The sequence below is a fragment of the Podarcis tiliguerta genome (assembly GCF_965153285.1).
Source record: "Podarcis tiliguerta genome assembly, chromosome: 10".
NCBI lineage: Eukaryota > Metazoa > Chordata > Lepidosauria > Squamata > Lacertidae > Podarcis > Podarcis tiliguerta.
In genome coordinates this window covers 44,545,064-44,562,224 of record NC_139543.1, presented here as the reverse complement: position 1 = coordinate 44,562,224, position 17,161 = coordinate 44,545,064, and the positions used below count along the sequence as shown (strand labels likewise).

At 42.6% G+C, this 17,161-nt stretch overlaps 1 protein-coding gene across 7 annotated transcripts in view; it reads left to right on the top strand.

Moving 5' to 3' along the window:
* Positions 1-17,161, top strand: part of CACNA1I (calcium voltage-gated channel subunit alpha1 I) — a 354,183-nt gene that overhangs the window by 261,741 nt on the left and 75,281 nt on the right. For all 7 annotated transcript variants that reach the window (XM_083400406.1, XM_083400407.1, XM_083400408.1 and 4 more), the window contains 3 exons: positions 6,115-6,274; positions 9,224-9,539; positions 11,621-11,713. In XM_083400406.1, coding sequence (XP_083256532.1) covers positions 6,115-6,274; positions 9,224-9,539; positions 11,621-11,713 — 569 coding nt within the window. The remainder of the gene's footprint in view (positions 1-6,114; positions 6,275-9,223; positions 9,540-11,620; positions 11,714-17,161) is intronic.

The window sequence follows — 17,161 nt, the reverse complement described above, 5'->3', positions numbered from 1 at the left end:
ACCTGGCTTTCTGAAGGTTAACTGGATGAACACTTGCAGATTTTACAATTAAAGTCCTCAGGCATAGTTGCAGTCATTGGAGGGCCAGGCTTATGAGAAGGTCTGCTTTGGGATTGGAGATGACAGTGCTGGTCTGGATGTCTCCTCCAGATTGTTTCAGTGTGAATGTAGTCCCCAGGGACATAGCAAATATAGATTGCTTGGAATTTATGTAAATAAAGTGGAGGCCAGCAAACCATAGGCAGGTCTGCTGTGAAGATACTGCACTTTCTGTGCTTTGCCGCTTCCCATCTTGACCCAGATTTGTCTATATATCAGCCAGGTTCCACCAGCGATGTCCACTGTAAAACGAAAAGTACATGTAGCGCAGCCTTCACGCACTTCATACAATGGGAGTTGTGCTCCAAAACATCTGGAAGGCACCAGGTTGGCAAATGCTGCATTAGCGTAATCCAGCTGTTGAGCAAAGGGGTATTTGGGGAGATAACTATCAGTTAATTATGATCTCAGTTTACATTTAAGATTTAGCAATGGGGATATTATTTTACAAATATATTCATTGCCAAAAGCAGAAGACAGTTTCGGGGAATAGTTATTAGTATTCTCAGAGTTTGTTTCTCCTATTCACACGTCACCCTGTGGCAACAGGATTTTCCAGCCTACCGGGGTGAGAAAATGAAGTGGTTTTGGCTTTGTCACATTGATGGAGGTGCTACTATGCACAGTGTACTTTCTGAGTGATTCAAGACACACTTTTAAGGCTAACAGTGAGAGCCTAAAAATGCAAGCTAAGATTTTCAGAATTTTGATACAAATTCTCCAGATTTCATGAAAGCACCTGCTAGATGGCAAGTAATCGTCAGGCAAGCAAAGCCGCATACAAATGCTGGTAGTTACATACGCAGATTCCCCAGCTGTACCTGTTAAATAGGGGCACAATGCCTGCTTTCTCATTATGCTTATCTCTCATTGCTGGGACTTTATGCATACATAATAAATTACTACTATTAATAATAATGTGAATGATGAGGCCTATCGTCCTAATGGACTCCTTTGACTGACAGAATAGCATCCATCTTGTCTATGGTGCCAGGTATTGAAGGTTTTCCTAGAATATAATGAATTCGGACATTCTGAATATTATGGGATATGGATTTTCATGGTGGAATGAAGAAAGTGATAGGGATATGGTGTTGTCTATGTGAAAGTGGAAAAAGCATGATGTGAAGTTATTTTCACCACACTTACTTAGCAGGGCTTGCCAACTCTCAGAGCCCATGTGTGCTCCTGCTGCTGCTTCTCTCTGCCTCACTGTGAGGAGCTGACTTTTCGCATCAGGTAAAAAGCGTCCCTATTTCCATTTGACAAATGTGTGAGGTGGGGATGCTGTGCCTCAGCTGTGCTTGTTCAGGAAGAGGAGGAGATCTGAGAAGCTAGCAGAGTCCCCCTTAACCATTGTTCTTTTTATTGGCACATATCAGAAACTTAGGAGCCGGTAATGGTATGTGCAATATTCTCCAGGCAAGATGTTCAGACTCTCTTCGGGTGAATAATTGATGCTCCAGAAGCCAAGCAACTGGTTCCTGATACTACATCCTGATAGTCAGGGGATGGAGGCTTTGAACTGACTCTATATGTTGTGTTTAAGTGCCTATCTGATCATTTCTCCTCTGAGCACATTCACATTTACACTCTCACTAATACTGTATAATTTGGTGCCCCAGAAACAAGGCAACTGCTGGTGTTCGGAGGCTAAAGTTTTGAACTAACCCCAGGTGTTGGGATGACTATTTATTTGATCATTCCTCTTTTTAAAACATTTGCCTTTGGATTTCTGCTAATACTGAAAATTGAAAATGCTCCCAGTATGAACACATGTAAATCTTTTTCTTTTCTTTTTTTTTAATGGAGCTTTGCCAGATTGGGTATATGGTTTGTTTATTACAACCTAAGTCAGTGCAGAAAGAAAGAGAAACATCATGGGTTAAAACCAGTCATGTGAAGACCATACTAATTACAAAGGCAGGTCCTAAGTGCTTTTACCCATGGGTAGGCAAACTAAGGGCCGGAGGCCGGATCTGGCCCAATCGCCTTGTAAATCCGGCCTGTGGATGGTCCGGGAATCAGCATGTTTTTACATGAGTAGAATGTGTGCTTTTATTTAAAATGCATCTCTGGGTTATTTGTGGGGCATAGGAATTCGTTCATTCCCCCCCCCCCTCAGACTATAGTCCGCTGCCCCCCAAGGTCTGAGGGACAGTGGACCGGCCCCCTGCTGAAAAAGTTTGCTGAACCCTGCTTTTACCCATGTTCATTTTGCTGTCTCTGGTTCTCTTCTACCACATTCTTATTTACTTGTGATATTTAAATATGATTAATACCTCCACTGTTAGAGGCTGAATGCTTCTGAATGTCAGTTGCTGGTAACTGCAAGAGGGAAGAGGTGTGTTGCACCCAGGTCCTGCTTGTGGGTTTCCAATAGGCCTCTGGGTTGCCCCCATGAGAACAGGAAGCTACACTAGATGGGCCTCTGGCCTGATCCAGCAGTCCCTTCCGATGTTCTTTTGAAGGACAGTTATGGCATGGTGTATGGTGAGGCAGTGAGGACCTGAAATGTCCCCAGGTTATTTACAAGTGGAAAATTTATTTTGAAATGTGTTAACTATGGGGACGAGTGGGACGTGGGTGGCACTGTGGGTTAAACCACAGAGTCTAGGACTTGCCGATCAGAAGGTTGGTGGTTCAAATCCCCGCGACGGGGTGAGCTCCCGTTGCTCAGTCCCTGCTCCTGCCCACCTAGCAGTTCAAAATCATGTCAAAGGGCAAGTAGATAAATAGGTACTGCTCCGGCAGGAAGGTAAACAGCATTTCTGTGCGCTGCTCTGGTTCGTTAGAAGCAGCTTAGTCATGCTGGCCACATGACCCGGAAGCTGTACGCCGGCTCCCTCGGCCAATAAAGTGAGATGAGCGCCGCAACCGCAGAGTTGGCCACAACTGGACCTAATGGTCAGGGGTCCCTTTACCTTTACCTGACTGTGGGGACCTTTATTGGAAGTGATTTCATGAGCAAGCACTCTAGATTTATTGGATGAGATTTCTAACTGAGAAACATTCAGTAGGTGGACTATTTTGGTGTCGCTTTCCCCTGAAAATTTGTTCATGAAATAACTTCTGAAAGACATGACACTAGGCATGAAACATTAAATAAGGAGTCATCCTACAGGGGTTACAACAGTGCAGTTTCACTAAGTTTAAATTGCCCTGCAAATTTGTCCCATGTGAAACTTCTTGCAGGTTCCTTAGGTATACTCATCCTTTCCCACTCACTCTTGCCAGAGGCCTCTTCCACAACTGGGACTCAACATCCACACTTCTCTCCTCAGTCATTTATGCTACTTGAAGTGACGCAGCCCCCCACCCTCTTCTGCCCTTCTAAGATGGTCAAATATGCCGGATCAGACCAAAGGCCTGTCTAGTCCAGCATTCAGTTTGCGTGGTGAGTTCCTGCCTCCCACCACTAGAAATAAAGACACATGACACCATTATTTTAGGTTAATGGGCTAAAATTGGCCACAACTTTATTGGTTACAGGTAAAGAGCGGTATTAGTATTGGCTTAGGCATTGGTCCTATCCAACTATCCGGCTTCAGCCTGTTTGCTTGAAGACCGGGAAGGGTTAACACCAGCAGGGGGAGCCCTGCTGATGCAAATCAACTAGGGACTCCCCCGGAGTCACTGCTTGGGGAGGCGCTTTAGGCCCTGGCCTCCATAGGCTTTGGACAAGGCCATGCCCGCCAGAATCCTTTACCGGATTACCCTTCAATATTTGGGGGAGATGATGGCGCTCCTCCCCCCCCCCAACACATCTACATAACAATGCCTAACCACCAAAACCAAAGGAGTTGTGACGATTTGCTACGAGGTAGACGAAAAACCAAATGGCCGGTGCCAATTTGCCAAGTGGAAAAAATTCCTACCAGCCCCCTAAACGGCGACCAACTGAGGTCCATAGCAAGGTCAGAAGGGGAACCATGAGGCAAGCCACACACCCCGAGCCAGCCAATTGGCTGGCTCAGGGGATGATGAGGCCCGAGGATTCCCCTGACCGTGCGGGGGCTGGAAGCCAGCCTCCGCGCATGTGTTGGGGGCGTGAAGCCCGCAACACCACCTCCTTCCGAGGTCGGAAGTGGCTTTCCCACACCAGATGCTTCTGGGAAGCCCTCAAGAAAGGCACGAGGTCAACAGCCCTCTTCTGCTGTTGAATCCTAGTGACTGCCATTTGGGGGCATTCCGCCTCTCATTCTGAAGGCAGAAATACAGCCATGATGCATAGCCTTATGGTCCATGCATTTGTCTAATCCCATGCTAATGAGAGAAAACACTGACAGTATATTTCATTGTTATTGCTGGAAACGATGTCAATCTGGGGACTTTTAAGTCCACAAGACATGCTGTGGTAAGATGGCTATAAAATGATGTCGCCCCATTGATTAAAATCAAAGCCCCTGGAGTTAAATGTTAATACCAGTGGCAATTCTGTATGTAAGTGCTGTTCACTTGCCACTGGTGTTATGTGAACAGTTTTGGACATCTGTTCATTTCTTCTCTCACTTGGATTTCACAGATCTTAAAGAAAAGAGGTTTCAGGACACAAATTTTTCATTGAAAATCTTAGGATTTTTTTTATAGGAATTAATATCTGTACCTGTGCAAATAGCACCTGTATCTATGAATGCCCCAAGCCTTCATTGTACCCAATTCCAGGTGCTCTCCTTGAGCTCAGAGTCCCTTATTCCCAGGCGCAGGAACAGAATAAAGCAGGAAAATGAGACAAAGTGTAAAGCGCAACTTGATGTGGCTAATTACTTGACAGTGGGCATAAAAAGGGGATTAACTGGTGCCTCTAGGGATTGTCGCTGAATCCTAATCTTATCTTTCACTCTCCCTTCCCCAGCCATTTGAAGTAATGAACTAGTTATAAATAGCTAATTAGTTAATTATATGCTGGCCTACATGCAGCATCTTGTAATGTGAAATTCCCTGGACCCCTGCAGTAGGGAGTCTCAGCTGTGGGGAGGGAAGCAGGTGGGGGGATTAGGAATGTGATTGATGCTTGGAAGGATTTGCAGAACTCAAGTGACCACAGGGAACACAGAGAATGTAATTAATTTAGTAAACGGGTGCAATCTATCCTATCCAAGGGGCTAGTCCATTATCTTAGCAGAGTAAAGGGATCAAGGAAAGAAACAAGCCCAAAGTTTATTCAGCTCTTGTAGTCTGAAGATGCTACAGATTCTACGCACGAGGATAGGGTAGCGCCCAATTAATCAAGATCCAAAGGAAATGAAGAAGAAAAAGTGCATGGCAAAAGCCACTGCATTGTGAACTAAAACGCTCTCTTCATTAAGTGATACTTAGTTCAAAGAAAGCCATTCTTGGATATGATTGAGGAGCTCCTTCTTATTGGCTCTCTGAACAGAAGCTTTCTTTGAAGTAAATATTCCCTGATGAAGGATGCATTTTAGCTCAAAACATGGTAGGGTTTGTCAACAAATTGAAGTTTCACACATTACCTTTTGTTCCTTTCTTTTGTAGCTTTGCATTCCAACATTGTAAGACATGTATCATGTCAGCAGCCCCAGAGGCTGAGTCCCTTGTATCCTGATTTTTTGAAAGCACCTCATATATTTGGAGACATTGCATAAGTAATTTGTTCAAATAAGAACAGATATAACAGGCCTGGATTCACCATTTGGCTAAACATGCTATTGTACTTAATTCAGAGCTGCAAAACTGCTGCTCAGGAATGGGGAACTTTTGGCCTTGCAGATGTTGCTGAACTACAACTCCCAGGAACCCAAACAAGCAAGGCCAATAGCCAGGGGTGATGATGGGAGTTGTAGTTCAGCAATGTCTACAAAGCCAAAAGTTCCCCACACCTCCTTTATAGAGTTCTCTAGCTGCCTCCACCTTGTTTTGATCCAGGATTTCCCCCACATAACGTCGTCTTCTTTCTTTCCCCATTCTGTTTTATATCTCCTTTCCCTTTCTTTTTCTCCCTCCTATGCCGTGATCTATCCCTCTCTCCTTTCCTGGCCCTGGTCCCTCTTGCAGGCATGCGAATCCTGGTGAATTTGCTTTTGGACACCTTGCCTATGCTGGGGAACGTTCTGCTTCTCTGCTTCTTCGTCTTCTTCATCTTTGGCATCATTGGGGTGCAGCTGTGGGCTGGTCTGCTGAGAAACCGCTGTTTCATGGAAGAGAACTTGACAATGTGAGTGATGGGGAGATGGAACTGTCTGCGAAGCAAGCCTCTCTTATCTTTACCCCTTCTTAACTTCCTTTGCTGCTGAGCTAGTTCACAACCTTGGGGAACGATCAAACCAAACATATCCACTACAGCAAATGATTTCCACTTGTGCACCCTTCACCCTCTCCAAATCAGGTCCAGAGGTTTTTTTGGGGGGAACGCAGAACATAGATGGGGTGCATGGCTTTTGGGGGGGCAGAGGGGAATAACCACATCAGACAGCATGGCAGGCAGCTTCACAGTTTTCCTTTTACTAAAAAGATGCAAAGTCTGGGAGCAGCCACTGAGAAGGCCACTGAGAAGGTCCCCACCAAGCGTGCCTGTTAGGGTGGCAGAACCAAGAAAAGGGCTTCCCCCAAAGATCTCAGAGCCTAGGCAGGCTTATATGGGAGAATATGGTCCTTCACATAGCCTGGGCCTCAGCTGAGCATGCATTTCTGAGTGTGCATTTTATTTTATTTTTATTTCTTCTTCACTTTTCCACTTAAACATACACCAAGAAGCTAACAAAGAGTGCCAAACTCCAGCCCACTAAAACAACATGGACACAGATAAATAGCTATGGCATACAAACCAGCAATGTAAAGCATCCTTATAGCCAAATCAGAGTTTTTAAAAACAACAACAACTCAAGCAGCAAGCCTAGCAAGCCATTATTAAAGCCCTACCAAGTCCCTTGAACCAGATCAACAATATATTTTTCATATATGTAGCTAATTCATGTCGCTTTATGAATATTTTCAAGGCTGTATTTGCATTATGTCTTCATTACAGGCTTAAAGAATGACACAATGTGCTCTGTTCCTATCAAAGGCAAAATGGCTCTGATGTTTGGCTGCTGCTACCAACAGCCAACTTCATCCCATGTCCTGCCAGCTTTATATACAGCTTTATATATTGTATATTGCACAAATGATAAAGGAAGCAGTCCTATCAAGTAGAGACTGCCAGTTGACAAAAAGACTGACCTATGGCCAGAATTTGGGGTCCCCTACTAAGTGAACCTTCTGGTCCTGCCTAGGAATCAAATAATCTGTTGATTTTAGTTCTTTAGGTTTTTAATTTTTCCAATCTTAAATTTAAAATTGGAAATTAAATATCTGCAGCAATATGCAATAAAACAAATCCTCATGAAAATTATTCAGCATTTTAGTGCATTTCCCCCAATTAACACATATTTGTATGCCGTTTTAACTCATGTACACATTTTTGCAAGCAATTTTTCCTAATTCAATGCACTGTTGCATGTTCTTTCACTAGTTTATTCATTTTTATGCACGTCCCCCCCAATATATCCATTTTTGTACACATTGTTTGGTTTGAAAACTCCATCACAAAATTCAGTTATGTGCAAATTTTGAAGGATGGCTGTGTTCCAGAAAGTTTAAATTTGAAAAATCTGGCTTTAAATGCAAACAGAATCAAATTCCTTCCCATCCCTAGTCCTGCCCTTCCTAGGCCACCCACAACTCCTCTCTGCCCCTCCTGACTCCCAATATATTTACATTTGAGAAAGGCTTGGTTGCCATTGGCTAAGAGATGCTAGAATGTGTTTTTATCTCCAAAACAGTCTTTAAACAAAAAACAAAAAAACCTGTCAGCATGATTCATATGATTCATGCAGAACCTTCTATTTTTAATCTGAATGATAATCACTAACAAAATGGCCATTTGATTGGAATTACCCAGTAAATGCCTATTAGGCCCCTATGCTTTCTCCTCTACCATATTCAGTTTCAGATGTTGCTTAGCAACCTCGCACATGCGTCCCTAAGTTGCCCCCCTGCTGTTTAGCAAAGGTTTCCTGACAACCTGGCTGACAACCCAGGGAAGGCAGGGTCGCGATCTCTGGTTGGCTGCCTAGATCACCTGGCTGTTGGCCCTGACCCAAGTGCTCAGGCCCTGTGGATTTGTAATGCTAGAGATGTGTCATTTGGAAGTTGTAGCTCAGCCTCCAGGCCATCTCTCACATTCCACAGCAGGAGATGCAGCCAATCCTGACTCCCTAATGTCTGCACCTTTATGATACATTTTTTTAAAGCAACATGTCTGGTGCATTCACGTTACATTTTCAGGTCTGTGCTTAAAACACCTTTGGCATACCTCCAAAAAATAATGGGCGAAGCAGCCCATAGCTACAGCAGCTGATCCTGCCATTCCAGACTCTGCCGTAATATTTTAAGATTATTCATGGTCTTTTTAATTTTCTACAAATCTCGAATTCTGTGGGATTCTACAGTTTTAAGTTTGGATTCAATATTATGGGAAGTATTGCTGTCAGATGTTAGGAAATAAGTATGTTAAATACTTCCATACACTGGCACAGCCCCAGATTACCCATTTGCTGCATGAGGCATACATCTGCTATCTATTTTAGTTCTAACTACGTGGAAAGTATGCCACTTAGGGAAGAAAAATGAATAAAAACTTGCACTCTAACTGTGGCCTTTCTTAAAACCTTCCCCCCCCCCGCCCTCCCCAATGTGTAAAAATTGATTTTTGCTAGGGGCTGTAGCTCAATTCAGCTGATTCTCTAAACCACTGTTTGGGTCATCCTGAATGAGCCACAGACACATTCATTCTCCACCCTTCCTGGTGTCTCTCACTGTTTCCTTTCCCTGTGTAATTTCTGTTTCCCTAGAATTAGAAACTTCCTGTTTTATCATTTCGGTTTGGAGGGATGAGTGCTAGCCATAGTTTGCTAAGTCAGACATCACAGCAAACTGTGGCTAGTGTTAAATGGGAAACCAGCAGCTCATTTTCTGTGACACTACATGATCCTTAATAAGCTACATCCCTGTAATAGCTGATTGGAAGGTTATTGTGATCATGGTACTGCCCGTCGCCAGGAATATTATTAACTCTAGTGTTTGCAATAACAAGTTAATTAGTGTGCCTTTTGTGTCCCCTCAGACAAGGTAACATCACCCTTCCTCTCTATTATCAACCTGAGGAGGACGATGAAAAGCCCTTCATCTGTTCACTGTCAGGAGATAATGGAATCATGGGCTGTCACGAGATTCCCCCGCTGAAGGAGAGAGGCCACGTTTGCTGTTTGGACAAGGATGACTATTACTACTACACCTCAGTCAGACAGGAGTTCAACGTCAGCGGCATGTGTGTCAACTGGAACCAGTATTACAATGAGTGTCGCACGGGCAATGCCAACCCACACAAAGGGGCTATCAACTTTGATAATATTGGCTATGCATGGATTGTTATATTTCAGGTAATCTGAACAGAGATGTCCAGGAACCAGTCCGAAGTCTATAAATGTGACCTACACTTCTTCTCATTAGTGATTTATAGTCCTTTACTGAAACAGTAGTGTGGGTCTCAGCATATGTTGTATTATTCATGTGGTGGTAGCATAGTTGTCAGGCTACTTTTGTGATGGAAATATTACAGTGGACGCTTGGGTTGCGAACTCAATATGTTCAGGGTGCACGTTTGCAACCCGCAGTGTTCACAATCTGCATCTGCGCACGTGCATGTTGTGATTTGGCGCTTCTGTGCATGCGCGACTGCCGAAACCCGGAAGTAACCCGTTCCAGTACTTCCGGTTTCGGCGGTTCGTAACCCGAAAAAACACAACCTGAAGCAGCTGTAACCCAAGGTATGACTGTATATGGGTTGGATCAAAGATGAGGAACTTGTAGTCCTCCAGATGTTCTTGGACTCCAGTTCCCATCAGCTCCAGCCATTATGGCCAATAGTCAGGGTTATGGGAGTTGGAGTCCAAAAACATCAGAAGAGCCACAGCTTCCCTATCCCTGGGCTAGAGGCAGAAGGGTGTGGTCAGGTTCAGGCTAGAGGTCAGCCACTGGTTCAGACAAACAAGGATGAGAACCAAAGATGTAGTCAAAAGATGAGGTGGTGGTGGGACACAGGGTTGGGCAGAAACGAACCAAATGGCCAGAGTCAGGAACACACATATAAGTTAGGTAGGTACCAGATGTAGAGTAGCACTCTGTGCTCTTCCTCCATCTTATGAGTTATTCAGACAGAGGAGCTCAACTTGAACTGGGAAGTCATATAGTGCCAGGCAGGTCTCAGGGCCATGGCTGGACAGAGCAACAGCAGATTGTACTCTGGCATGTAGAGCTGCAACATAACAAAGATTAGGCTGGAAATTCCCTCAGTTCTTTAAGAGCTGTCCTGGTGGGGCAGGGAATAATTCACCTGTATGCTGTGGCAATAGTCCTTGGTTGAAGTCCTCCAGTGCCTTTACATCAACATACCACCATTTGGTAGCACAGCAAGATATGATGATGATGATGATTACAAAGGCTTTGCTCCATAAGGAAAAGCCAATGAGGATATCTAACTTAATATCTTTCTTGTTGTAATGTATTACTGTTCCTCTTACTCAGTAGGCCTTTGGAACAGGGTGAACTTAAAATTCCATTCACCCGCAGCAATAGCTTGATAATGTGGATGACAATCAGTTGTCATGAATTGTTATGTCTTAGCTCCTTGAGTATTTACTCAGTGCAGCAGTGGGTTGCAATAAGCCTGCCAGGGAATACGAACCATCATGATTATCGTCCATATGTTTCATCTGCTCAACTACCACTTAAACCGTGAACTCACTAATTGTTTCCAAATATAAGGATATTAGTGTATAACTCCTGACTTTCCCACTCTCTTTTGATGATTAAAAGACTGCATAACTGGTATTAAAGCATCTGAAATGTGCTAGAGAGAACTACTTTTGTTTGCATATTTACTTGGTCTACATGTCTAGATCAAGCCTAGCCTCTAGGCCTTCAATACATGGTGAGACTAACATGGGAATGCACCTAAATCTTACAATTATTTCCTTTAATTTCTTAAGCCATCTGAGAATATGATTAGACTAACATTGAATATGCTGCCCATTGATGGCATTGGGGAAGTTAAGGACACACTTAAATGTTATTGAAATCAACAGCTCTCACTTAGAAGTGTTAAACTTTGGTTGGCTCTCCTTCAGCTAAATGTGTCAGATTCAGAGAGCCCAACTGGATTCAGAGAGCCCACAGAAGCAAAACTCCCATCCCTCCATTCATGTCATAGTGAAAAGATACTGCATTGCTGGCCCAGATCAAATTAGTGCTACTTTAGTGGACTGGAAAGATTTATAGGATTTGTGGGTTCTGCTTTTTTTTTTTGCAGCAAGTGGAGGGTTCCTAACACTGAAAGTCTAGCAAAATAACACAAAATGTGTGGACTGGAGCAGTCAGCTCATTAGAATGGATTTGACTGCTTTATATTGCTGTCTTTCTGTAGTTATTTACATTTTTTTGTTCTTGTTTTCTTTTTCTATAGGTGATTACACTGGAAGGGTGGGTGGAGATTATGTACTACGTGATGGACGCTCATTCATTCTACAACTTCATCTACTTCATCTTGCTGATCATTGTAAGTACAATTGTCCTTTCACCAGAGCTGATAGGATCCTGTCAATGTCCCAATTAATCTAGGAGCCTGGAACACACATTGTAGCAAAAGTAGCTGTAGAAAGCAAAATGTGTTAATTGTATGCATTCCAAAATGCAAAGTATTCCAGTTCTGGCTTTTTTCTTTTTCCAAGTAGCAAAATCCGGAAATTCAAGGATCAAATTTAGCATTGCCTTTTTAGAATGCGAAGCTAGAGTTCACTCGAGACATTTCTGACATTTTGGTCTCCTGTTCTCCTCACTTAAATGGTAATTTATAATTGCTAAGTACTTACAGTCCATGGTCCAGTGAATTTATAGTCTGTAGCAACCATTGCCAGCCTTAGGCAGCCTTTGGTCCTGCTAGCTGGAACTGATGGGAGTTGTAGTTCAAAATATCTGAAGGGCTCTAGGCGGCCCAAGGCTGGCCTAAGGCATAACTTAGAAACATGGATCACAGTGAATGGCAGGAGAAAAAAGCAGTAGTGATGGTAAGAGAAATAAGATAGATTTGGAGTTTTTTTCGGGGGGGTGCCTTCTTTTTGGTTCAATTAATTTGAGATAAAATGAGCAAATAAGATGCTGATGATCTGAACCTATGTTGCAGTCTTTCTTTCTTTCTTTCTTCTGTCACATTCATCTAAAGGAGTTGTAGTCACTTAGACTTTCAATGTTTCTAAGCCACTGTCCACAGGCATGAGTTAAGTAGGTGATTAAAAAGAAGCAATAAAAGCTAATGAAAAAAGGAAAGCAGAGAGTATTTTAAATTGGGATTGAAAAGCTTCATTAAGGTTGACAGCTGAAACAAGTTTCCTTTTCCTGAGCTGCTTGTTTTTCTTATTGAGAATGAAAGCACCTTCTTTGTTCTCTATACCTCATTTTTAAAGAAAACCAATACAAAAACCCAGACCTTTGTGACTCCTGGAGAAGTCCATGCTGCCTGACAGTTCACCCAATGGCTAGCCTGAAGCAGGGTTTTTCACCACATGGCATTTCCTCTGAACTGGCTCCAAGAGGTATCACAGTCCATGCTGGCTTCGTGGAATTGATAAATAGAACACGAAGGCCTGGGCACATCATTGGAGGAGCCAGTTGGATGGGGTCTCCAGAACCCCTGTAACAGCTGTTAACTTGCCTGCTTATAGGAAGTTGGGATGGAAGAAGGCACTGTTTTCCATTCCACCCTGTAATTGCTTGCAGCACTACTTCTATTCTGCTGCAGTTCATCTTCCATAAAAAACTATATTATTTGTCTCATTGTCCACTGTGGTAAAATTACAAATCTTACATAACTTATGTAATTGTGTTCTCATTTATTCCACCCCATTCATTTCAATGCAAAGAACTCTCAATGCAAAATGATGGGGTGTGTGAGTTACATAATGAATTACATATTTGTGCTGACTGAAAGCAACAATGACAGAGAATACTAATCATTTGCAATGGATTGATCTCCATCTGGACAAGGGACAAATAAACAAATATCAGCAATTTCTGCTCCTTTCCCCCTTTTTGTCAGAATTTTCCCACATCCACAAAACCTGGACAACAGCTCTGGCAAAAAGGAAAGAAGCAAAATACCCCCATGTACTAAAAATATACATTTTTTAAAAATTATTCAAGGACACGTTTTTAGAAACAATTCTCACATCAGTTTTGGTTTCTCTCAGTTTCCCCTTTTTATCAATCCTAAATTCAGTTCTCCAAATTGACACATCAGTTGTTAAAAAAATTAAGAAGTCCTTCCAAAAAAATTCTTAATGTTTTAGTTTACATAAATGCATTATTATGCATCCTTTCCCCTGATATATGCATTTTTGTACACATTTTTTGTTGGAAAACTTGCAAATTGTGTAGGTGTGTCTTTCAAAGGACAACTGTGTTTCTGTTTGCATATTGTCTCAGGAATCACTCACTAGATAGATTTGTTTTAAAATATAAATTGAACCAATTTTCTCTCACCCCTTCCCTACAAGAACTACATTTACTTTACTTTACTTTTTCTGCCAGCAAAATCTTTATATACTCCAACACATGTCTTCCATCACCAATAGTGGTATAATAAGGAGCACAGCCATTCATTCTTGTTAAGAGTGTGACTTTTAACCTCTTTTTCTGTAGTCCAGAGCAAGTATAACCTGAATATATATATTCCCCCCCCCCTTTCTTCCTACCCATATCAGCTTCTGTTGTTGCCCTTTTTACTATGGCTAAGGGTGCTGGATACCTCTATACATTTTCTGTAGAGAATGGAAGATTCTAGTCTCTTGCAAAACTCGTGTCCCCTTTTTCCTGTATCCCCCTTTGGGACGCTAGTCTACACCAGCTAAACTAAATGCCCATATAACATTTCATTTTCTCCCTCTTTGTGAATGAGGTTGCATTCTGGTCTTGCTGCAGTTTGTGACGCTGAACTATTCTAAAGGTTGGATTCCATCTTCTCTTTCACCCAGCTTGCAGCCAGGGGGTATGGAATTCTACACTGGGACTGGAGAAGCTGTAACTCTGCAGATGTTGTTGGACTCCAACTCCCATCAGCCCCAGCCAACATGAACAATAAATAGAAACAATGAGACTTGGAGTCCAGCAGGATCTAGCAGGCTACAGCTTCTCCAGTCCTGGTGTACATTCCCATACAGCTTTTCCCCAATGTGTGGACTGGGGCTGATGGGAGTTGGAGTCCCAAACATCTGAAAAGCACCAGGTTGGGGAAGGCTTTACTCTCAGAAGAGTCGTGAAATACTTGCCACTTCTGTTCAGTCAAAAAGTTGAGAATAGGAATGTGTGAGGGAATGCATTTAGAAGGGGAGAGGATTCACAACCGTCCCAATTTCAAACAAGAAAAGCAGAGAGCATTTTGCAAAATCTTTACAGGTCAGAGGGGATTATTTTAAACCAAACAGTGCTTTCTCCCTCTTTTCTTTTTCCCTCCAACACCATGTTCAGTATTCTAAAGAGTGGACAAGCTGAAGTGGAGGAGGACCAGATGGTTAAAGGCAAAACAGCTTTAGAACAGCTTTGAAGGCCATTTTTTCAATAAATAAAAATCCTCTCTATATTATTTTGAAACAGCTTATTGTCCTAACACTGAAGCTGGCCAGGAACGTTTCAGTTCTTCAAAGCTTTTTCAAGTGCTAGCAGTATTGTGCCCCCTTTGAAATGCTGAAAGAGCTCCTGGATTGAATATTCTGATGGAGCCTTTGGGCACCTTTGCCTGTGTGAGCTGAGTGCCAGGAGTGCAGAGGCATCACATGGGGAATTATGTTTGAACACGGCTAGGTGGAGAAACAATCACTCCCTACCCCCTTCTTATGACTTAAGTAGGTGATAGAATTGGCTCTTTATGCTTATTCTTGGGTCAGTTCTCTTTGGTGTGTTATGCCTTACCCAACAGATTGTGAGGCAGATGACCTGCAGAGTGCATTTGGAAAAATGTTTCCCCTTATTTTCATGTGTTATCCTGGGTTAGCTTGTGTGTGATGGTAAATAACCCTTTTGTATTGGCTTATAATGTATGAGTTGTGAAATGAGTTTTTGTAGCGATGATTCTTCAACATCAACTTCACTGGACTGGTCATGTTGTGCGGATGCCTGATTACCGTCTTGTGCAGATGCCTGATTACCAAAGCATCTACTCTATTCTGAACTTAAAAACGGAAAGCGTAATGCTGGTGGTCAACAAAAGAGGTTTAAAGACTGTCTCAAGGCAAATCTTTAAAAATGTAGTATAAACACTAACAATTGGGAAACACTGGCCTGTGAGTGCTCCAATTGAAGAACAGCCTTTACCAAAGGTGTCATGAGCTTTGAAGACACTCGAACTCAGGACACAAGGGAGAAATGTGCTAAGAGGAAGGCACGCTTGGCAGATCCACACCGTGATCAACTCCCACCCGGAAACCAATGCTCCCACTGTGGAAGGACGTGTGGATCCAGAACTGGCCTCCACAGTCACTTACGGACTCACTGTTAAGACAGTGTTCATGGATGACAATCTTACTCAGCTATGTGTGATCGCCAAAGAAGAAGAAGGGTTTTTGTAGTGGGAACTGAGAAGGCAAAGTCAATGAAAGGGTGTTAATTATAATGAAGGCAGAATTGCACCTTGACTGAAATAGTTTTATAGACATGCCAATAACCAAACCAGCATTTTTGAGAGCCATCCTTGTAAGAAGTATCTCACCATTTAAATTAATATTCAGGATTAGGAATGAAGATGCTCCTGGCCCAATATCAGAGCTACCAATGAAATTGGTTTTCCTGAGCTGTTAAAATTAGAATAGTGTTTTTAAGCACAAAGGGCAAGGCAGAGTCATTTTTGCAGACTTACACCCTAAACGAATAGACACACAAGGGAAAGGACAGATGAAAGATGAGATACACTGAATTAAAACACCTCAATTAGTTGAAAAAGACATGTGGAAACAGATATCTTTTAGGATTCTTCTTTAAGAACTTAATAACATAAGATGAGCCTGCTGTATCAGCCAATGGCCCACCTAGTCCAGCATCCTGTTCTCACAGTGGCCATCCAGATGCCTGTGAGAAAGCTGCAAGCAGGACCCAAGCACAAGAGCCTCCTCCCCTCCTGTATTTCCCAGCAACTGGTGTTCAGAAGCTTTGCTGCCTCCAACTATGGAGGCAGAGCATAGCCATCATGGCTAGTAGCCATTGATAATCTTATCTTCCACAAATTTGTCCAGTCATCTTTTAAAGCCATCCAAGTTGCTGGCCATCACTGCCTTCTGCTGGAGCAAGTTCCATAGTTTAACTATGCACAGGAGAGACTGGAAGTCCAAGTAAAGAGCAATCAAGGGAACAAAACCAAACTGGACATCACATCCCCTCCAGTCACGCCTCCTGCCAAAGCCCTTTACCCAAGGCTGCATAATGGTGAAGTCAAAAATAGTAAACCCGGTATTTTCCCATCATGGAATGCAGCTGGAAATCTTCTCACTGAGGACCTGTCCCAAATTAAGGTTGTTCCTACGGCCACAGCAGCAGCAGCAGTGGCATCTTAGGCATGGACATTTCCAATCATCATTCTCTTTTCCTTCCATCCTCCTATAGTTTCCACTGCCTTTAAAATGTATTTATCTATTTATTTATTTCATCATTTGTAGGCTGCCTTACAGGGCTAACCATCCCAAGGCAGCTCAAATCATACTAAAAAACTAAATAATCCTATAAAATTCCTATTCCTTGTACAATCATAACCTAACATCTAAATCACAATCAGTGCTAAAATATTAGAAACACCAGCACAGAAGCAATTGAACTGCAGCAGTACGTATGTTAATTAAAAGCAGCTTAAAATGGAACATTAGAACAGCAATAGTTGAAAACAATCTAGAGCATTCTGAATATTAGTTAAAACCAGCTTGAAATAGGAACGTCTTCAAGGCCTATTTAAAAATTGGGAGCAAGTTCC